This window comes from Lissotriton vulgaris, chromosome 10 (assembly GCF_964263255.1).
Source record: "Lissotriton vulgaris chromosome 10, aLisVul1.2, whole genome shotgun sequence".
Lineage (NCBI taxonomy): Eukaryota > Metazoa > Chordata > Amphibia > Caudata > Salamandridae > Lissotriton > Lissotriton vulgaris.
In genome coordinates, this window is record NC_141698.1 from 275667505 (window position 1) to 275692393 (window position 24889).

The 24889-nt window shown below is 41.7% G+C and overlaps 2 protein-coding genes across 2 annotated transcripts in view; both read left to right on the forward strand.

Annotated features, from left to right (window-relative positions):
- The window catches only part of LOC147685121 (unconventional myosin-Ig-like), a 1601091-nt gene that overhangs the window by 1487541 nt on the left and 88661 nt on the right, over window positions 1-24889 (forward strand). The window lies entirely within an intron of this gene.
- LOC147685123 (uncharacterized) lies at window positions 499-18129 on the forward strand. The gene is made up of 5 exons (XM_086941005.1): window positions 499-2052; window positions 6871-6906; window positions 13109-13546; window positions 16097-16312; window positions 17753-18129. The coding sequence occupies exons 3-5, from the start codon at window positions 13109-13111 to the stop codon at window positions 18035-18037; spliced, it is 939 nt and encodes a 312-aa protein (XP_086797131.1). The 5' UTR covers window positions 499-2052; window positions 6871-6906; the 3' UTR covers window positions 18038-18129.

Here is a 24889-nt window from a genome sequence, read left to right on the forward strand (position 1 = left end):
CTCAGTCTCACCCTCACTCGCCCTCACCCTCAACGTCTCATGCTATTTTTAAGGGTAACTTGGCGCAGACAGTTCAAGTCGAATGACAGTAAGGTAGAAAAAATCTATAGTCACTCACCCTCAACGCCTCACCCAACATCTCACCTTCACTCACCATCAACATCTCACACTCATTCACCCTCAAAACATCAGCCTCAATTCCTCACCTCAACCCCTCACCCTCAACCATTCACCCTCACTCACCCTCCCTCACCCTCAACCCCTCACCCACACTCTCAACACTTCACCCTACACACCTCACCCTCAGTAACTCTCAATACCTCAATCACCCTTCCCCTCACTCACCCTCAATACCTCACCCTCACTAACACTCAACCCCTCACTCACCCTCACTCTTACTTCCAGTTACACTCAAGACCTCAGCCTCACCCTCACTCATCCTCACCCTCAACCCCTCATGCCATTTTTAAGTGTACCTTTGAGTAGACAGTTCAAGTTGATTTACATTAAAGGATAAAATGGTGTCTGGAAACGTTAACAAAACTACTATAGTTTACATACCATGCCGTACACACACACCAACATAATTCCTAGCATTTAAAATTACCCACAAACACATTCAAGGGCCGCATCCTTAGCAATGCTCACTATTTTTATACAACAAATAACAACACAACTTTGATGGCAAATAAATCAGCTCCGAACATTTCGCCACACCTATCGCTACATTTATCTATTGGCAAACAAAATCATCGGACATCTTTTTCATTCTCACACTGTATTTCTATGGTGACACTCACACATTAATGGAGGCATCTGCAGCAATGTCCTGTCTTTTCATACTAAACATAAACGCCACAAATTTGAGCCTGTATATTACAAGACTTACATTAAGGGACGCACCCGCAGCGAAATTCTGTATTTACAACACGTACACACACAGCCAAAATTCCCATAGCATTTAAAAATACACACAGACACATGTAAGGGCCACTTACGCAGCAATGTTCACTATTTTCATACTGAAACGGAAAACACAACTTTTATGGCAAATATTGCATCCGGCCTTTGACCCGTTCAGCACCACACCTGTCTTTCCATTTATTTTTTGCCAAACAAAATTATCCACCATCTTTCTCATTCACCCACTTTTTTTTAACGTTGCCACACACACATTAATGGACGCATCCGCGGCAATTTTCAGTATTTTCATACTAAACCTAAACGGCACAACTTCGAGCCACTATATTACAAGAGTTGTATGTTTTTAAGTGAAACTTTGTATACTTTTGATGCTTTATATATGCCATTTTTAAGTGTAACTTCGAGCAGACAGTTGAAGTCCAATTACACTAACGTAAAAAAAAGGCCCTTTGCTTTGTTAGTTCCGAGCAAATTCTTATATGGCCTTAAGGGAGTTGCCCAGTGAAGTCTACTGGCGCGCCTATGTCGAAACTCCATCTGCATACACATTCAAACATTCACACTTCCAAGTCGCGCACATCAGCTAGTGTGACTTTTCCTTGGGGCAAGGGAAGGACTAAAAGCTTTGATCCTTTCTTAAACACAAAAAGAAAAAAAAGATTCTTGCATCGTTACCCCCTATTTAAGCAGAGGGACGGGTCACTTTAAGTCATACTCTCTTTTTACCAGCGAGGACAGAACTTCGACTTACAGAACGGCGCTGAACTTGCTGCTATCGACCAACAGCCACTGAAAAATTACGGCATTCAATCTTAGAACGTAAGTGCATGCAAGTGTTATTTCTATACATCTAAGGGACAGTATTGATATTTTTAGTTGCGTTTATTAGAACTGTTACTATATCAACATTGCACCTGTGTTAAATTATTCTGCGACATGTGTGTTTGCAAATCTTCATTTTCTATGGTAATACTTAGCAAAAGACTACGTAATTTCTAAAACAGGTCATACCTTGGTTTAAAACAACAGATACATATTGTTTTTTTTTTGTTATCTCTTGTAGGTTATTGGTACGCTTTCAACATTTCCTTGATAGGGGGAAAGAAACTGCGCACCAACATATATCAAGTAAGTACAGCCAACTGTTCACTCTTCTACACAATTTTTACTTCCGTTCCTAACACTCCGACGTGGGGGCAGGGTCAGTGGTTAAGGGTCGGGTCGACAGCAACAACATAAAACTGACCATGAGGTTATTCACAGTACCCTGGAGGCGAAGTGTTCGTGCACTGAGCCCTCCCGGCATACACATAATTTTGTCGCTCTCTTTCTCTTTTCGTCTCCCTCACTCTCTATAGCACACTAATCACACACACCCTGTCACATTAGGCAAAACACTGCATCTTACACTAATCACACACAGCCTGTCACATTAGGCAAAACAATGACAGCCACCCTTATACAACACGTGCAACTCCTACGCAATGTAACATCATGTCACTTCGCCACTACAGCAACAAACTTTCAGTCAGAACTTCTAATTGCACAGTAATTTGCATGTAAACAGGCAACACTTTACAACATTTACGCACAATGCATTAATTCGTTGCTTTACTTGCAGTTAGTAATCCAAGTTACAAGCTGACACACAGAAACAGCCACTCGTACAACTACTAGTATTACATTTTCACAAGCACACATCCAATAACACATTAGCCTGGATTAGCTGCCTACCCAAAAAAAAAATTGACCGTACACTTACTACACTATTCACAGGCACATTGGAACATTAGGGGGAATAGTACAGTCATAATCCGTTCTCAACACTTCGCCACACCACAACAAACTTTTCATACACACAATACACTATCAAGGGGAATTTCGCCAACACCCTCTATTACCTGGGTACTCACAATCTTTCAAGCAGGTGATAAATGTACTGTTTACTTTGTGTACAACGACCGCATTGGTGGGGGCAATGTTAGTTGTCAAGGGTCGTGGCGACAGCAACAACATTAAAATGACCATGAGGTTAAGCACAGGACCCTGCAGCCGAAGGCTTCGTGCGCTGAGCCCTCCCGGCATACACATAATTTTATCGCTCTCTTTCTCTTTCGGTCTCCCTACATCTCTATAGCTCTCTCTCCCTCTCTATAGCTCCCCCTCCCTCTCTCCTGTCTTCCTCTGTTTCACTCTAACTGTGTTCCTCCCTCTGTCTCACTCCCCCTCTTTTCTTACACCTCTCTCCCTCCCTCTCCGTCTCCCTCCCTATCACCCTTCATCTCACTCCCTTTCTCTTCCTCTCCCTCCATTTCCCTTCCTTTCCCTAACTTTCCCTTCCTCTCTGTCTTTGTACATAACTCTCCATTTGTCTCCCATTTACTCCCTCTCTATCTTTCTACATTACTTGCACATTAACTGGTTACACCAACACTTTGCCACAACACAACTAAATTTTCATACACACATTCCACGAACAAGGACACTTTCACACACACACTCTATTACATGCCTACTCACAATCTTTCTCTCAGGGGCAAAATTTAATGTTTACTTAGTGTCCAATGACCGCATCGGTGGGGGCAGGGTCAGTGGTTAAGGCTCGGGGCGACAGCAACAACATAAAACTGTCCATGATGTTATTCACAGTACCCTGCAGCCGAAGGCTTCGTGCACTGAGCCCTCCCGGCATAGACATAATTTTTCGCTCTCTTTCTCTCTTCGTCTCCCTACCTCTCTATAGCACACTAATCACACACACCCTGTCACATTAGGCAAAACACTGCATCTTACACTAATCACACACAGCCTGTCACATTAGGCAAAACACTGACTGCCACCCTTATACAACACGTGCAACTCCTACGCAATGTAACATCATAGCACTTCGCCACTACAGCACCAAACTTTCAGTCAAAAGTTCTAATTGAACTTTAATTTGCACGTAAACAGGCAACACTTTACAAGATTTACGCACAATGCATTCATTCGTTGCTTTACTTGCACAGTTAGTAATCCAAGTTACAAGCTGACACACAGAAACAGCCACTCGTACAACTACTAGTATTACATTTTCACAAGCACACATCCAATAACATATTAGCCAGGATTAGCTGCCTACCCCAAAAAATAATGCACCTTACACTTACTACACTATTCACAGGCACATTGGAACATTAGGGCGAATAGCACAGTCAGAATCCGTTCTCAACACTTCGCCACACCACAACAAAGTTTTCATACACTCAATCCACTATCAAGGGGACTTTCGCCCACCCCCTCTATTACATGGCTACTCACAATCTTTCAAGCAGGTTAAAAATGTACTGTTTACTTTGTGTACAAGGACCCCATCGGTGGGGGCAATGTTAGTTGTCAAGGATCGGGGCGACAGCAACAACATTAAACTGACCATGAGCTTAATCACAGGACCCTGCAGCCTAAGGCTTCGTGCACTGAGCCCTCCCGGCATACACATAACTTTCTCGCTCTCTTTCTCTTTCGGTCTCCCTACATCTCTATAGCTCTCTCTCCCTCTCTATAGCTCCCCCTCCCTCTCTCCTATCTTCCTCTGTTTCACTCTAACTGTGTTCCTCCCTCTGTCTCACTCCCCCTTTTTTCTTCCTCCTCTCTCCCTCCCTCTCCGTCTCCGTCCCTATCACCCTGCATCTCACTCCCTTTCTCTTCCTCTCCCTCCATTTCCCTTCCTTTCCCTAACTTTCCCTTCCTCTCTGTCTTTGTACATAACTCTCCATTTGTCTACCATTTACTCCCTCTCTATCTTTCTACATTACTTGCACACTAACTGTGTACACTTTCAATATTACACGCACACCGCATTCATTTCATTTTCATATTCAATACAATATAGGAAGTAATCTAAGTTACACGATGACACACACACACATTTTTCAGGACGTCTCGCACTATTAACTCTTCACGCACACACTCACTCCCTCTCCATCCCCAACAACAATTCCAAGCCAGAATTAGCTGCCTACCCAAAAAAAAATTGCCCATACACTTACTACACTAGTCACAGGCACATTGCAACATTAGGGGGAATAGTACAGTCATAATCCGTTCGCAACACTTCGCCACACCACAACAAATTTTTCATACACACAATCCACTATCAAGGGGACTTTCGCTAACAACCTCTATTACATGGCTAATCACAATCTTTCAAGCAGGTGAAAAATGTACCGTTTACTTTGTGTCCAAAGACCGCATCGGTGGGGGCAGGGTTAGTTGTTAAGGGTCGGGGCAACAGCAACAACATTAAACTGACCATGAGGTTAATCACAGGACCCTGCAGCCGAAGGCTTCGTGCACTGAGCCCTCCCGGCATACATATAATTTTCTCGCTCTCTTTCTCTTTCGGACTCCCTACATCTCTATAGCTCTCTCTCCCTCTCTATAGCTACCCCTCCCTCTCTCCCATCTTCCTCTCTTTCACTCTAACTGTGTTCCTCCCTCTGTCTCACTCCCCCTTTTTTCTTCCTCCTCTCTCCCTCCCTCTCCGTCTCCCTCCCTATCACCCTGCATCTCACTCCCTTTCTCTTCCTCTCCCTCCATTTCCCTTCCTTTCCCTAACTTTCCCTTCCTTTCTGTCTTTGTACATAACTCTCCATTTGTCTCCCATTTACTCCCTCTCTATCTTTCTACATTACTTCCACAGTAACTGGGTACACCAACACTTCGCCACACCACAACAAAATTTTCATACACACATTCCACGAACAAGGACACTTTCACACACACACTCTATTACATGCCTACTCACAATCTTTCTCTCAGGGGCAAAATTTAATGTTTACTTAGTGTCCAATGACCGCATCGGTGGGGGCAGGGTCAGTGGTTAAGGCTCGGGGTGACAGCAACAACATAAAACTGAGCATCACTAGCCCTCAACACCTCACACACACACCCTCAACACTTCTCCTTCAACTCCTCACTCACCCTCACTCTCACTCAACACTTCAACACCTCAGCCTCACTCACCCTCAACACCTCACTCACCCACAACACCTCATTCCCACTCACCCACACTCAGCCTCATCCTTACTCACCCTCAGCTTCTCGCCATCACTCACCCTCAATCTCTAAGCCTAATCTACCTTCACTCACCCTCAACCCCTCACCCTCACTCACACTCACTCACACCATCCTCACTCACCCTCATGCTCACTCACCCTCATGCTCACTCACCCTCATGCTCACTCACCCTCATGCTCACTTACCCTCAACATGTCATCCTCACTCACCCTCACCATTACTCACCATCAAACCGTCACCCTCACTCACCCTCACCCTCACCCTCACTCACCCTCAATACCACTCCCCCTCACTCACCCTCATCCCCTCCCCCTCACTCACCCTCACCCTCACCCTCACCACCTCACCTCAACAACAATCAACACCTCACCCTCACACTCACACCCTCAACATTTCATCCTCATTCACCCTCAACCCCTCACCTACACTCACCCTCTCTCTCCTTCTCTAGCTCCCCCTCCCTCTCTCTTGCCTTCCTCTTTCTCACTCTAACTTTGTTAATCCCTCTGTCTCCCTCTCCCTCTCTCTCCCTCCCTCCATCCCCGTCTCCCTTCCTATCACTCTCCCTCTCACTCCCTTTACCTTCCTCACACCTCATCCATTCTCTGATTCAATGCAACACATAACACACACACACATTTTTTAACGTCTCTCAGTATTAACTTTTCACGCACTCACTCACTCTCTCTCTGTCCCCCTTTTCCTCCCACTCCCTCTCTCTCCCTCTATCATCTCACCCTGCCTGTGTGCCAGCCGTGGCACATACACTCACAGCAGCACTAGAGCTCTTAACAGGTCTTTAAAAGACTATTTACATGCTAATGTGTCTTTTATGGCAAAAATTCGGAGAAATATATTCTAAACAATATGTTTTTTTTCAACTTTCAGATTATTCAAACAACAACAAAAGAAACAGAAGTTAAGGTAAATACTACTTTGCCACTTCGTTTAAAAATTGTTAAAAGTTCATACCTTACAGTCCCCTAAAAAAATTTTTAGTTCACAAACCTTCTCAATTTACATTTGTTGATAACAACATTTCAGTATAACTTTGAAGATGCAGAAATGCTTAAAAGCAAGTTACCATCAAGGGAATAGCAAATTTAATAGCAAATCACAAGGTAAGCAATGCTTACCAAATAGTGCTTTTGCTGTCTTGCACAATTTATGCAAGCCAGTAACTACTTGGAACTCTAATGATCTGCATTATATAATGGACCGTGGGGACGCTTTATATCTCCAAATGCATTCTATTAACAAAGAAACACTTATGCATCCAGATGACCTGCCAAGGTATATAGACCACAATCAAGAGATATATTCACTTTTGCTACGGAATGCTTACTACGGTGATGTCCTTAAACGTTTTGATAAAGCCTACCCAGATATTAGCACAGCATTAAATGTTACTATTAAGAAGCACTGTGGTGTTCTACTTTGTATGAATGTTTATGTAATAGCTATTTTCAAACATATGCAATCATACTTTGTATTTGATTCACATAGTAGGGACCATGAAGGCATGCCTCATTCAAACGGAACATGTGTTACAATTGCATTTAATTCGTTTGAAGGGCTAATTCAATATGTTATGAAACTAGCATATAACTTAAAACATCAGGCTGAGCAATGTGTCCAATTTGAATTAACACCAATAGATATAAAAGTCATTCAAAGAAAATCCTTTACAAAAGCACTTACTGTGCACAAAAAAAATAGTCAACTGCCGCAAGAAAGAAAAATTTGGGTACATACTACTGAATGTACTCCTAATCAGACGATAACATCAACATCAATGTCTTCTGATCATTTACAGAATACAAGTAAGGGAGGGAATAGCAATAGCAATCATTTACCACAATTACCAGGTAATAGTAAAGCTATCCAGGGAACAAATAAACAGTCTCGGAAAAGAAAAAGGGATTCAAGTACATGTCCAACTACAGTTGTACAAAGAAAAAAAATTAATACAGCTGAAGAAGACATTACCAACAGTCAACTAAGTGCTACTGATAATAACATACCCATCTTCACGCAGGGCCAAAGACAGAAACGAGGTAAACAAATCCATACAATCATTCGCAAATTCCACCGGGAAATATTGCATGGGCCAGAGTACATTTGTACTCTTTGCAATCAACTGTGGCATAAACAAACGTTGCTAAATATACGCAGTGTTAGCCAATCCGAAATTTTCAACAAGTGTAACATTAGTAACAAGAAAACAACTTTTATTTGTAAGACTTGCTATTATTACATTCGCAAAAACAAAATACCACCATGTTCAATTGTAAATGGCATGGGCTTCCCAAATGTACCAGTTGAATTAGAATTATATGATTTAGAAGAAAGATTAGTTTCACCTAGGATACCATTCTTACAAATTCGGAGTCTGCCACGCGGTTTTCAAAAATCATTATCAGGTGCAGTAGTTAATGTACCTGCAGATGTTATGACAACTGTTACAATTTTACCAAGGCAAATTAATGACGCCATGACAATCCCAGTGAAATTAAAAAGGAAATTAATCTATAAATCATATACACATTATGAGAATATTAGACCAAATACTGTAAAAAAGGCAGCTACATGGCTAGCTAAAAATAGTCGAATGTTTAATGAATATGGTGTTACCATTAACCCTGACTGGGAGTATATACCTCCAGAAATAGAATCTCACAATGAGACTTCTGAAACAAACAATTCATCTGATAGTTCGGACAACATAGAAGCTGGAAATTTGGATACTATGTTAACAAATGAAACTATTACTAGTAATTCGCTGAATGTGTTAAGTTTCGCTCCAGCTGAACATAACACGCCAAGAGGTTTATATGAGGATAAAGATTCAGAGTTTTTGGCTTTCCCTACTATTTTTTGTGGTGAACGAAGACCTAACAATAAGGAAAGACACATACCGGTACATTATAGTACTATTTGCCAAGCAGAGTTAAGGAGTTATGATAGAAGAGTCGCTAAATCTATTACTAATGTCTTTTTTAAACTGAAGAAATTACATATTAAGCAGATCCATGGTAAAATCAACATTTCCATCAGAAAACATTTTACAGATGGGAATAAAATAACTGCTAAAGACATTAAATGTAATATTGCCAATGTTTTACAGTTCAATGAGGGGTACAAAGTATTAAAAACTATACGCAGTTCACCTCCATATTGGGAAGGTTGCAAAAAAGATATTTTTGCTATGATAAGGCAACTTGGCATTCCCACTTTCTTTTTGACATTATCTGCTGCAGAAACAAAATGGCACCATTTAATAAATATACTATTGAGAGTTAGAAACTTACAGGAATGTACAGAGGAAGAATTCTTAAACATGTCTTGGGAAACTAAAAGTAAATTAATACAAGAAGATCCAATAACATGTGCAAGACAGTTTGACTATCAAGTTAGGAAATTCTTTAATTGTGTTTTGCTGAATGGCACTAATCCAATTGGGGAAATAGTAGACTACTTTTACAGAGTCGAATTCCAACAGAGAGGTTCTCCACATATACATGCATTACTCTGGGTAAACAAAGCACCATTGTATGGTGTTTCACCAGTGGAAGAAGTCAATAGCTTTATTGACAAATATATCACTTGTCATAAGTCTGAAAACCCTGTTTTACAACCGTTAATAAATCTACAAAGGCATGGTCACACCAAAAATTGCAGACGTAAACAGCAACGGACATGCAAATATCAATATCCCAAATATCCAATGTCAAGAACGCTCATATTAGAGCCATTAACACTGGAGGAGACAAATAACCAATGGCAAGATAATATGAAAATAATACATGAAGCTATGAATAATACTACTTTTAATACACTTTCTTTTGAGGAATTTTTGGACTTCATTAAAATGGATGATAAAGAATATATTACTTCTATACAAACTAGCTTACAAAAAACAACTATTTTTTTAAAAAGAACACCAGCCGAATGCTTCATCAATAACTACAATAGTACTCTTTTAGAAGCTTGGCGAGCAAATATAGACTTGCAGTTTATACTAGACCCTTATGCTTGTGCAGTCTATATTATCTCATATATCAGTAAATCGCAAAGAGGAATTAGCAAACTTCTAGCGCAAGCTGCTAAAGAGGTACCAAGCAATAGTAATATCAAAGATCAACTTAAACACATAGGGAACAAATTCCTCAACTGCACAGAAATTAGTGCTCAAGAAGCAGCATATCTAATTCTTCAAATACCATTACGGAAAAGCTCACGATCATTTGTATTTATTAATACTAGCCGTCCAGAGAAAAGAACTTATTTAATGCGTGATATCGAAACTATTAATAACTTGCCCGAAAATTCCACTGACATTCAATGTGAAAATATTATTATTAAGTACTGCAAATGGCCACAATCATTAGAGATGTGCACGTTAGCAGACTATGCGGCTAATTTCAACTATGTGAAGAAAAAAACACATGGGAAAGAAATAAATGATTGCGAAGATTTACTTGCAGAACAAAACTTTTACAGCTCAGATGAGGAAGAATTAGAAATAGAATGTAGTGACGGAAATAAACAACAACAGAAACATAATTATGATTATGCTTTAAATAAGCGCAGACAAGGGAAAATAATACGCTTTTGCAGATTTAGCAAAAATAATGAACCGGAAGAGTATTATAGAGAAATATTAATGTTGCACTATCCATGGAGGGAAGAAGAAAAAATACTAATCAACAAGGACACTTACTATGATAGGTATCTGGAAGTTAAAACATTTGTTGACACACAACTAAAAATCTATAACAAACAGCATGGTGAACTTACAAACATTATTCATGAACAGTCTCATGAAAATGTCATTTCACCTCCTCTATCACCAACTGTGAATATACAGACAGAAGACCAAAATCCAGAACATAATAATAGATATGATTTGGCTCTAGATTTAGGAATTAGAACTACAACTGAAGAACAAAGATCAACTAACGTTCTTTTACCCAATGAAAAATACCAACAACTTATGCAAAACTTAACGGAAGAACAACTTAACTTTGTTTACCATCACTTGCATTGGTTTAAAACTACTAGCACTCCATGCTATACTTTTTGCACTGGAGGGGCTGGTGTTGGGAAAAGTTTTGTAATATCTGCACTTTATCAAACTTTACTACGCTACTATAACACTAAGGCCGGTGAAAATCCGGATAATGTTTATATCTTACTTACTGCTCCAACAGGAAAGGCTGCCCATAATATTAATGGCAAAACACTGCATAGCACTTTCAAAATACCTGTGTCGCAAAGTTTGTCTTATAAACAACTGAGTCAGGAACATAGAACTGCTCTACAAATGGAAATGATGCATGTTAGAGTTGTTATTATTGATGAAATTTCAATGGTAGGCCACAATATGTTGAATTTTATACATAACAGGCTTCAAGAAATTAAATCATCTAATGAACCATTTGGAGGAATTTCTATTTTAGCCATTGGTGACTTTTACCAATTAAAACCTGTATTTGACAGATACATTTTTCAGGATTCGACACAAATGTATGGTCCTTTAAGTGCTAACTTGTGGAAAGAACATTTTAAAATTTTTGAATTAACAAAAATTATGCGCCAAAAAGAAGATCTACAATTTGCTGAATTACTAAACAGATTGAGAGAAGGCAAGCATACTGAAGAAGATATTTCACAAATTAAGCAAAGGGAAATACAACCTGATGAGACTTTATTAGAAACAATTCCATATATCATGTCAACTAATCTAGAAGTTAATGAAATTAACAAAAAGGTTTTAGAACAACATTGCAAAGATTATCCTGTCTACATAACAGTAGCAAGCGATACTGTTAGTTCTGATTTGTCTGAAAGTGTGAAAAAAACGATTCTTAAGCAACTGCCCAAAGATCCACAGAAAACAATGGGCCTTTCACATACATTACACATTGCCTTACAACTTCGTTATGATTTAAGTTGCAATGTGGATGTCAATGATGGTTTAACAAATGGCGCAACTGGTGTTGTACAATTAGTAGAATTGATTAACAATACACCTATTATTGTTTGGTTGTTATTTGACAATCCCACTATAGGAGAAACAACCAGACAACAATATAAACACTTATTTCATTCACAAACACAAAATACATGGACACCAATACATGCTATAGCTAGACATTTCCAATACACTAAGAAATTTATTACCATTATACGGAAGCAATTTCCTTTACGCCAAGCATCAGCACGCACTATACATCGCACACAAGGTGCAACTCTTGAACCACTTTATATACACTTTAATAACAGCAAGATTCATCATTTGCATTATGTTGCTATTAGCAGGGCAAAATCAATACAAAATGTCTATGTACACAATTTTGATGCACGTAAAATTGTAGTACATCCACAAGTTAATGAGGAAATGCACAGATTAAGGACAGAAATGCCACTTGAAATACATATCCCACAGTTACATACATACAGTGCACATTTCAATATCATTGCACACAATATAAGATCACTACAGAAAAATTTTTCATCTATGGTAGCGGATAGGAATATATTACAAGCAGACATTATTTGCTTAACTGAGATCAACACTACAAGAAATGCTACAGCTAATGATTTCAGTATAGAACAATATCATCACATTATATTTGATAAATTTCATACATACAACACAAACCATGGAATGATTATGTACTACAAAAAAGATTTATTTATATTGCCTATTTATGAGACACTTGAAGGGATAGACATTTTACATTTTACTCTACAGATTGATAACACAGATTACCTTATTATTATTTTATACAAACCACCCCTAAAAAGTATAACTTCTCTTTTTGATTTCATCACTAATATTACGGATTTTTACCCCATGCACAAATTGATTATTATAGGGGATTTCAATGTGGATGTATCTCAAACAAATGCAAACAGCAAGCAATTACTTGGATTCTTTGAAACAAAATTACAATGTCAACAACTCATTAACAGTTACACAACTAACTACCAATCCATTTTAGATCATATATATACAAATGACCAACTACACAACTATGGTACTTTAGAATGCTATTACAGTGATCATAAACCAATATGGGTTTGTATTTAACATGTTATATCACATTTTCTATTTCAGATGATGTCTATTGAAGAAATAATGAACATTAATACTGATGACAACAAACCATACCAGAAACCAATAAGAGTTAATGTCATCAGCTGCTCAGGGAAAACTACGTACAAAAATGCTAAACAAGAGCAGAAAATTTTATTCCATTTGGCTTTAGCAGATAAAACTGGAACAATTAAATGTACTTGTTACCAAGAAAATTTATATGAGCAAACGAAAATAAACTGTGGACTACTGATACGGAACTTTATTCTCAAAAACAAAACAATTTTAATTACAAAACAAACTAAAGTAACCAAATTTCCCGCAATGACAATCGAGGAGGGCCTGATCCAACAAGCAAACAACATTTTGCATCCGCCTGCACCATCGGCTTCTCCCATCAAGGAAATAAAACGGGCAAGTCTAAAAAGCCTGATGACCGTTTCAGGGACAATAATTGCCGTAAGTATGAACACAAACATGTTATCATGTCAACTAAAAAAAAATATTGTCTTGCAGTGGAAGAGTTGGACTTATTAGGATTGTAAATGACATATCTTATGTATTTGTGCTTTTTCGAAATTGCAAGTATAAATAGTCTGATGACTGTTTCAGGGACAATATGTGCCAGATGTATCAACACAAACATGTCATCATGTCTAGTACAAAAATGCATAGTTGGCTTACACACAAATTACACATTTAGGGGCCCGGTGTAGGTAGCCCTTTAGCGATCCCAATCGGCCAAAAAAAAAAGATTTTGGCCCGTTTCACATCGGTAAAGGGCTATTGAGATGTAGGGGCACATTTTAGGTAACTTTAGCAAATCTGTTTATTAACCGAAACGGTAGATTTACAGATTCAATAAAATTAACTGAAATGTAATGTAGGTAGGCAATGTACCTTCTGTACATGGCTTACACAATCGGTATTTTACCATGGAATACAAATCCAGGGTAAAATACCTATGGCATGTGACAGGCAGACCTGCCCTTACAGCAGGTATGCTTGCCACATGGCACCTGTGCCTTTTTTGGCGGTGCAGGAGGGTGTCAAAGTGACACCACCTGCACCCTTCATAATTCTTTAATTACAGATTCAGTAAATACCGATTCGGTAATGCCTAATCATTCCTATGTCCTTCAAAACCCATATGAATTAATGCGCATTACCTATTCGCTATTTACCGATTTGGTAATTAAAGATTTGTTAAGGATTCTGTAATGAATCCAGATGTTGGTACCTACATACAAAAATGGGATTTACCTACATCGGGCCCTTAGGAACTTCACGGACAACATCAAAAAAGCTTGCATTAGACACTCTTTCACACTCTTTCACACTATGTATAAAGGGATAGTTTTGAGATATATAATATGTGAGTACTTTGGGGTATAGTACAAATTCAAGTACTCTCCACAATGACAATTTTTACTAAAAAAAAAATGCACTATGGTAGAAAGTATGTTCATTTGGGTCGTGAAATATAATACATTATATTACCAGTGATACAATGCACTACTACTATGTTTTTTTACTGTCACTATTTTGTAGAATTGTTCTTTTTGGGTTTACCAAAAGTACGCAAATACTGTCTTTACATCAATGCCTCACCCTCAGTCAACATCACTCACCCTCAACACCCAACTCTCACTCTCACTCAACACCTCACCCTCAACAATTCAATTTTAATGCCTCACTCACCCTCAATCTCACTCAGCCGAGATCACCCTCAACACCTCCTCCTCACTCAGCCTCAATCACCCTCACTAGCCCTCAACACCTCCCACTCTAAAACTCTACCCTTCTCCCTCAAATACTCACTCACTCTCACTCAACACCTCAACACCTCAGCCTCACAATCAACATCAATGACTCACCCTCACTTAGCATCATCCTTACTCACCCTCAACTTCTCACCCTCAATAACTCTCAACACCTCACCCTCATTCACACACAACACCTCACACTCAACAATTCACCCTTAATGCCTCACTCAGCCTTAATCTCAATCACCCTCAATCACCCTCAACACCTCTCACTCAATCACCCTCACTCACCCTCACTCGCCCTCAACACCTCCCCCTCAAAAAGTCAACACTTCTCACTCAACTCCTCAGTCACCCTCACTCTCACTCAACACCTCAACACCTCAGCCTCAACATCAACACCTCACCCTCACTCAATTAATCACCCTCACTCACCCACACTCACACTCATCCTTACTCACCTTCAACTTCTCACATTCAATCTTTCACCCTCAACACTCCCTCACTCTCACTCACCCTCAACGCCTCACCCTAACTCTGCCTCACTCACACTCACCCTCACGTAACACCTCGTCCTCACTCACCCTCAACCCCACCCTCACTCACCCTAACACTCAACACCTCACCCTCAATAACTCACCCTCACCCACACCCTCACTCATGTCATCAGGTCTACTAAAAATATGCATACTTGCCTTACTCAGCCTCACTCACACTCACGCTCATCGTTACTCACCCTCAACTTCTCACCCTCACTCACCTTCAAACTCTCACCCTCACCCTCTCACCCTCACCCTCACTCACCCTCATTTACATTCAACCTCACCCTCACGTAACACCTCATCCTCACTCACCCTCACTCCCCATCAACTCCTCACACTCAACACCTCACCATCACACTCACTCATGTCATCATGTCTACTTAAAAAATGCATAGTTCACTTACACACACATTACACCTTTAGTAACTTCAAAAACTAACTGGACACATTTTTGATTATGCACTCTTCACACATAGTAGCAAGTACAACTTTTGCAAAATATAAGATGCCAGTGCTTTGGTGTATACTACAAAAAAAAGTACTATGTACAAGGCCATTTTTTACAAGAAACATTTCAATCTTTTAGAAAGGAGGTTCATTTGGGTCGTTAAATATGATACATTATATAGCCTTTCAGACAATGCACTAGTAATATCTGTTTTTACAATCACTATTTAATAGAATGCTTTCTTTTTGTGTAGGAAGAGGACGCAAAAACGGTGTTTATCAATGGGCAAGATACCCCACTCAAATCCATTACAATAAAAGATGCAACTGATGATATAAAAGTGACACTGTGGAGAGAAGCGTCACTATTTAAAATACATCTTGGGAAATATGTGACCCTGACTCATGTCACTGTACATGAATTCAATTGCCAAAAAATATTGAATACAACGCGCCATAGCAAAATGGAGGTAAGCACAACGAACAAACAAAGTTTTGCAATTATCTCTTTTCAGCCACTCTTGGAATTGCACCCAGTCTTGCCCTTTCGCCCACTCTGCCCCTTCCACCCACTCTGGACATTTTACCCACTCTGGACATTTCAGCCACTTGGGACCTTTCGCCCATTCGGGAGCTTTCACCCACTCGGGAGCTTTCACCCACTCGGAACGTTTCTACAACTCTGGCTCTTTCACACACTCTAGGCCTATCACCCAATCTAGACTTATCACCCACTCTAGACTTATCACCCACTCTCATACTCACTCACCCTCAACAACTCACCATCAACACCTCACCCTCATACTCACTCACCCTCAACTCCTCACGCTCATTCACCCTCACTCACCGTCAACACACTATCACACTACAACAACAAACAAATACTTACCACCACAGCAACACTTAACTCACCCTCAACACCTCACCCTTAACTCCTCACTCAACCTCAATCTCAATCATCATCAATCACCTTCAACATCTCACACTCAACACCACTCTCATACTAACTCACCCTCACAACATCACCCTCATTTACCCTCACTTACCGTCAACACACTATCACACTACAACTACAAAAAAACACTTACCACCACAACAACACTTCACTCACCCTAAACACCTCACCCTTAACTCCTCACTCTCACTCATCCTCAATCACCCTCAACACCTCACCCTCACTCACCCTCAACGCCTCAGCCACACTCACCCTGACACTCAGCTTCTCACCCTCAGCCTCAACACCTCACTCTCACTCACACTCAACGCCTCACCCTCAGTCAATCTCAACACATCACTCAACATCACTCTCACTCATCCTCAATCACACTCAACACCTCACTCTCAACACCTCACTCACCCTCAGCCCCTCACCCTCACTCACTCTCAACTCCTCACCCTCACTCATCCTCACTCACCCTCAACACCTCCCCCTCATTCTCACTCACTCTCACTCTCACTCACCCTCATACTCACTCACCCTCAACACACTATCACACTACAACCACACCAAAACTTAGCACCACAACACCACTTCAATCACGCTCAAAACATCCCCATCAGCCCCTTACTTACCCTCACTCTCACTCATCCTCAAACACTGACTCACCCTCAATCTCACTCACCCTCAACGCCTCACCCTCACTCACCCTCAACATCTCACCCTCACTCACCCTCAACACACTATGACACTACAACCACACAAAAAAATTATTACCACCACCTATCACCCAGTCTCGACCTATCACCCACTCAAACTCTATCAACAACTGGGACCCTTTCACCTACTCAGTCCATTTCACCCAATGTGTCCCTTTCAACAACTCTGTCCCTTTCAACAACTATAGGCCTTACACAAAAAATAAAGTATACACATTTTAAAAATAATTATTGCTTTTCTTTTCTCTCAACAGGTAACAGCCCCACCAGAGGAAAAGATGGACATTCTAATTTATGGTGTTGAAAGCTCTACTGAGCAAACCAGTATCATCACAATAAAAGTGACAAACACAGACGAATTGCAATCGATGCCCATCGAAAACGAGATCTTAATTAAATGGTTTATGTTAGATGAGGACGTTGAGAACATCGGAGATGCCCTTGTCCATTTTTTGCCACAAAATTTTGAAGTTGTCTTTTGTAATGGGCAAATCATAAAGATTCTTAAAGAAAAAGACGATGAAATATGTTCTGAGTAAATTTTGCATGTTGCCAGGATATCTTTTTTTTGTACAAAGTTAAACAATAAATATTTGTGTTTTTTTAAAAAAAATAAACAAGTGTGTAATACAAATTTTACTACTTCTATGGGGATTTTTTCAATTCGAAAGGCAAATTATAACTAAGACACTCCTTTTATACAACATAGTCACACCCACATACAAGATTTAGCCAATCCATTTGACATTAGAAAAACATATACAAAATACACATACTTTGTAGCTTACACGCACTACAGTATTATGTATGAATGAGACTGTTGAGCTAAAGACGCCTGTGCTGGTGCTGAGTTATGCTGTGTTGTTGAGCAATGTTACTGTGGGGGGCCGAATGTTAAGGTGGTATTGATGCGTGTTCCATTGGTGGACATCACAAATTAGGTTGTTGGGAGAAGTGCAACTGTTGTTGGAATGAGTTATGCTGTGGTGGTAATAGTTGAACACTAACACAGCACAACTCATCATCAACACTTCACAACTACAGCATTAGGAAGCACCTCACTAACAACACTCATCAACACACCAACATCACTCTACACCACCGCAACAGCATCATTCTACCACAACAACATACACAAATACAAACACACTTTACAATAACGAGTCACACATGCAAAACACTCACATTTGTCAATAACACCCTCTCTCACACTCACTCACCCTCAACTCATCACCCACCCTGAATTACACTCACTCACCCTCAACACCTCACACTCACTCTCCCTCAACACCTCATCCTCACTCACCCTCAACACATCACCATCACCCTCACCCACCTTCACTCACCATCAACACCTCACCCTCACTCACCCTCCACCCTGCACCCTCAAACACTCAATCACCCTCGCTCTCAACACCTCTCCCTCAACGCCTCACCCTTAACCCCTCACTCACCCTCAACGCCTCACCAACACTCACCCTCAGCCCCTCACCCTCACCTACAACACGTCACTCTCACTCACCCTCAACACCTCACCCTCAACAACTCATCATCAACACATCACTCACCCTCACTCTCACTCATCCTCAATACTCTCAACACCTCACCCTCAATACCTCACTCACCCTCAGTACCTCACCCTCACTCACCCTCAACTCCTCACCCTCAACACCTCACCCACACTCATCCTCACTCACCCTCAAAAACTCACCATCAACACCTCACCCTCATACTCACTCACCCTCAACACCTCATCCTCATTTACCCTCACTCACCGTCAACACACTATCACACTACAACAACAAACAAATACTTACCAACACAGCAACACTTCACTCACCCTCACTTCACTCACCCTCAACACCTCACCCTTAACTCCTCACTCACCCTCAATCTCAATCATCATCAATCACCCTCTACACCTCACACTCAACAAATCACTCTCATACTCACTCACCCTCACTCACCCTCACTCACACTCAAAACATCACCCTCATTCACCCTCACTCATCGTCAACACACTATCACACTACAACTATAAACAAACACTTACCACAACAGCAACACTTCACTCACCCTAAACAACTCACCCTTTACTCCTCACTCACACTCACTCTCACTCATCAACAATAACCCTCAACACCTCACCCTCACTCAGCCTCAACGCCTCACCCACACTCACACCCTCACCCTCAGAACCTCACTCTCTATCATCCTCAATGCCTCACCCTCAACGCCTCACCCACTCACCCTCAGCTCCTCACCCTCAGCCTCAACACCTCACCCTCACTCACCATCAATGCCTCACCCTCAGTCAACATCAACACATCACACACCCTCACTATCACTCATCCTCAATCACACTCAACACCTCACCCTCAACACCTCACTCACCCTCAGCCTCTCACCCTCACTCACCCTCAATTCCTCACCCTCACTCATCCTCACTCACCATCAACAACTCCCCCTCATTCTCACTCACTCTCACCCTCACTCACCCTCATACTCACTCACCCTCAACACACTATCACACTACAAACACACACAATGCCTCACCCTCAACGCCTCACCCACACTCACCCTCAGCCTCAACACCTCACCCTCACTCACCCTCAACGCCTCACCCTAAGTCAATCTCAACACATCACTCACCCACACTATCACTCATCCTCAATCACACTCAACACCTCACCCTCAACACCTCACTCACCCTCATCCTCTCACCCTCACTCACCCTCAACTCCTCACCCTCACTCACCATCAACACCTCACCCTCAGTCTCACTCACTCTCACCCTCACTCACCCTCAACACACTATCACACTACAACAACACACAAACAATTACCACCACAACACCACTTCAATCACGCACAACACCTCCCCATCAACACCTTCCTTGCTCTCACTCTCACTCATCCTCAATCACCCTCAACACCTCACCCTCACTCACCCTCAACGCCTCACTCACCCTCAACGCCTCACTCACCCTCATAGCCTCACCCACCCTCAACACCTCACACTAACTCACCCTCAATCTCACTCACCCTCAACGCCTCACCCTCACTCAGCCTCAACACCTCACCCTCACTCACCCTCAACACACTATCACACTACAACCACACAAAAAAACAATTACCACAACAACACCACTCATCACAACTGCAGCAAACTAAGCTTTTACAATCAAAACATGTACCCTTTTAACAGTCACACACACAACATCTATCAATGGCCACTTTCAACAAGCATACACACACAACAGTCATCGGTACTGCACTACTATGTCTAAATGAGACTGTTGGTGTGCAAAATACGGATGTGGAAGTGCAGAGTAATGCAGTGTAGTTGCTCAATGGTAATGTGGGGCTGCAGAAAGATAAAGTGGTATTGCTGCATGTTGCATTCGGGGACATCAGTGATGCCATTGTTGCGAGAAGTGCAACTGTTGTGGTGCAAAGTTATGATGTGGTGGTAACTATTAAACATCAACACAGCACCACTCACCACTAGCACAGAACAACACATCACAACTACAGCATTACTAAGCACCACACACTCACATGCCCACACACTCACACACCACCACCCTCACACACATCCACACTCACACACTATCACACATCCTCGCACACCCACTCACATTCTCAATAAGCCTCATAGCCTCACGCTCGCCAGCAATCACTCACCCTCACACCGTCACCCTCACACCATCATCCTCTCACCCTGAACACCTCACCCTCACTCACCATCAACACACTATCACACTACAACTACACACAAACACTTACAACAACAGCACCACTCATTACCACTACAGCATTAGACATCAGACAAACTACATACAATCCAAACATGTGCGCTTTTAACAGGCACACACACTATTAGCTAGCAATGGACACTTTCACAAGCCGTACACACACAACAGTCATCAGTGCATCCTTTCACCATGCATACACCCACACAAACAGCCATCAAGCCACGCTTTCAACAGTCACACACACCAACTGCCCAAAGTGCACACTGTACAAGAACTTTTGGTACGTTGCACACACAATCACAGCAATACAAGCATGCTTTGGTGCTGTACAGTACTGCAGTTCTATATCTAAATGAGACTGGGGGAGTTCTAAATACAGCTCTACTGCCAAAGACTGATGATCTCATGTTGCTCAATTGTAGTGTGGGGGTGCCGAATGTTAATAATGTGCTATTGCTGGCGAAATGGACATAAGGGAGGCCGTGCAAGAGGAAATTACTACACACAAGGCAAGTGCGACCGCAAAACACGTACGGGAAAACGAAACTCGAACCATGTCAAACAATAAAACGAAATAGCAGCCATTGTTAACATACAAAACACACTCAAATGAGAGGAGCCAGACAGGAAATACGTGCTAGCAAAGCAAGACCGAAAAGAATCATTACAGTAACATCACGAAAAGGAAATGCATCAACAAATGTATAAAAACTCACAAAGGCACTCTTTCATAATAAGGCAATAAAATTGTCATTACCTGTCGATCGTAGCAGCTCATTCCCTGAAATGAAGAAATTAGAAAAGAAACACAGAAACAAAAAAAACATACACAGTGCATACATAATACTTTTAAGTACAAAAGCCAACAAACAAAATAAATGAATACCGGCGAAACAAGTCACAGACCGGTACAAATGACACAAGAAAAAGCTAAGTCAGAGGCAAAAATAAACATCACAGTGCCACCTCTGGCGAAACGAAACGCCGGAAAATACATTCCAGGAAGACACTAGCAAAGATTACTCAATGCATCCCGAACTATCAACTTAAACACGAGCCAACATTCGCATAAAGATCTAGAAATATTGCTAAACACAAGGAAAGTCAGCCCGAAATCACAACGGACGCAATGTCAAAGACATAATACATACAAAAAAAAACATTGCTTTATGTAACTTTTAGAAAATTTTTTTTTTAACAAACATATATCTTTTACAACACTACTAAAGAAGATTGTAACTCGAAAAACGATAATACACAAGGCGAAATACAAATAAAACACTCATACATCATAATAAAACATTATGAATAACACGTATATACACACAAGTATTAATACATTCTAATTCATGTACTCAATGTTAATAAATGTACATCTTACCAGTCCAACGACGCACCAACAACGACGGAGGAATAACACACCTTTACCGCTCAAACATTCACACCAATGTAGAAAACGCCCCGTTCACGCACGGCAAATGCAACGCTACGTCACACAACGTAGAGCTGCGATTGACTAAAAATAACGTAGCGCACAACATTACATCACCATCAAATAAAAGATAGAACGCTAACATCCCTTACGTAACAAACGTAAAGGGAATACATTGCGTAATACCCTTTACTACAACAGAAATAATACACATTTTAAGTACATACACGAAAAAAAATTAAAAACGTATACACATACGAAGATAGTTTTTTTAACATTAGAATCAACATTAACACATGGGCGACAATCACATATGCCAATCACACCCTCAGTCACCCTCACTCCCATTCACTCAAGCTCAATCACCCTCAGGACCTCACCCTCACTCACCCTTAACAACTCACCCTCACTCATCCTCAAAATACACCCTCACTCACCCTCAATACCTCACCCTCACTCACCCACAATACCTCCCCCTCACTCACACTCACCAACTCACTCGCACTCAGCCCCTCTTCCTCAACTCTTACTCACCCACACTCACACTCAACACCTCACCCTCACCTTTACTCACCTTCACCCTCATTCACCCTCAACACCTCACACTCAACTACGTAATCACTCACTCACACTCATTCTCACTCACCCTCAAGACCTCACACTCACTGACCCTCAACACCTCACCCTCATTCACCCTCAGCCCCTCACCCTCAACACCTCACCCTTACTCACCCTCAACACCTCAAAACAATCACTATCCCTCACTCACACTCAGCCCCTCACCCTCAACAACTCAATCCTCACTCACCCTCAGCCTCAAAACCTCAACACAATAACTAGCCCTCACTCACACTCAGCCTCTCACCCTCAACAACGCACCCTCAGTGACACAATCAACCTCACTCACAACACATCACCCTCACTCAACTTCAACACATCACCCTCAACAAGTCAATCACCCTCACTCACTAACGCTCAACAAGTCTCACCATCACTCAGCCTCAACACATCACACTCACTGACCCTCTACGCTTCACCCTCAATCTAACTCACGCACCCTCACCCACCCCCACACTCACACACATTCACACCCTCAACATAACAAATCCTCATTCACCCTCACACACCCTCACTCAACATCATGACTTCAACACCCTCACATGCCCCCACCCTCACACACCCCCCAACCTTACACACAACCACACTCACACACTCACACATCCTCACACACCCACACACATTCGCAATAAGACACACCCTCACCTTCACCCACAATCACTCACCCTCACCCTCACACCGTTACCCTCACACCATCATCCAATCCCCCTCAACGTCATTCGCCATCACTCACCCACACTCACCCACAAAATATCACCCTCAACTTCACTCACACTCATTCACCCTCAACACCTCACCCTCATTCACCTTCTGCCCCTCACCATCAACACCTCACCCTGAATCACCCACAGCCTCAAAACCACACTCACAACCAGCCTCCCTCACTCACCCTCAAGCACTCACCCTCATCACCTCACCCTCACTCACCCTCACCCTCACTCAGACTCAACTATTCACCATGACTCACCCACAACACATCACCCTCACTCAACATCAACACCTAACCCTCAACAACTCAATCACCCTCACTCACTACAAATCCTCACTCACCCTCAAACACCCTCACTCTACATCATGAATTCAACCACACCATCACATGCCCCAACATCACAAACCACCCACCCTTACACACGCACACTCACACATCCACATACACCCACACACATTCTGAATAAGACTCACACCCTCACCCTAACACACAATCACTCACCCTCACCCTCACACAATCATCCACTCACCCTCAATCACCCTCAACGTCATTCACCATCAATCACCCGCACTCACCCACAAAACATCACCCTCAAATTCACTCACCCTCACACTCATTCACCCTCAACACCTCACCCTCATTCAGCCTCAGCCCATCACCCTCAACACCTCACCCTTACTCACCCACAGCCTCAAAAAGTCAACCACAATCAGACTCCCTCACTCACCCTCAGGCCCTCACCCTCATCACCTCACCCTCACTCACCCTCATCCTCACTGACCCTCAACTACTCACCCTGACTCAACCACAACAGATCACCCTCACTCAACATCAACACATCACCCTCATCAACTCAATCACCCTCGCTCACTAA

Bases quoted from the DNA above. Each gene is read 5' to 3' on its own strand.
- LOC147685123 (XM_086941005.1), top strand. From the start codon at position 13,109: ATGATGTCTATTGAAGAAATAATGAACATTAATACTGATGACAACAAA. The intron at 13,547-16,096 runs GTAAGTATGAAC...CTTTTTGTGTAG, and splicing joins TTTCAGGGACAATAATTGCC to GAAGAGGACGCAAAAACGGT. The intron at 16,313-17,752 runs GTAAGCACAACG...TTCTCTCAACAG, and splicing joins CGCGCCATAGCAAAATGGAG to GTAACAGCCCCACCAGAGGA.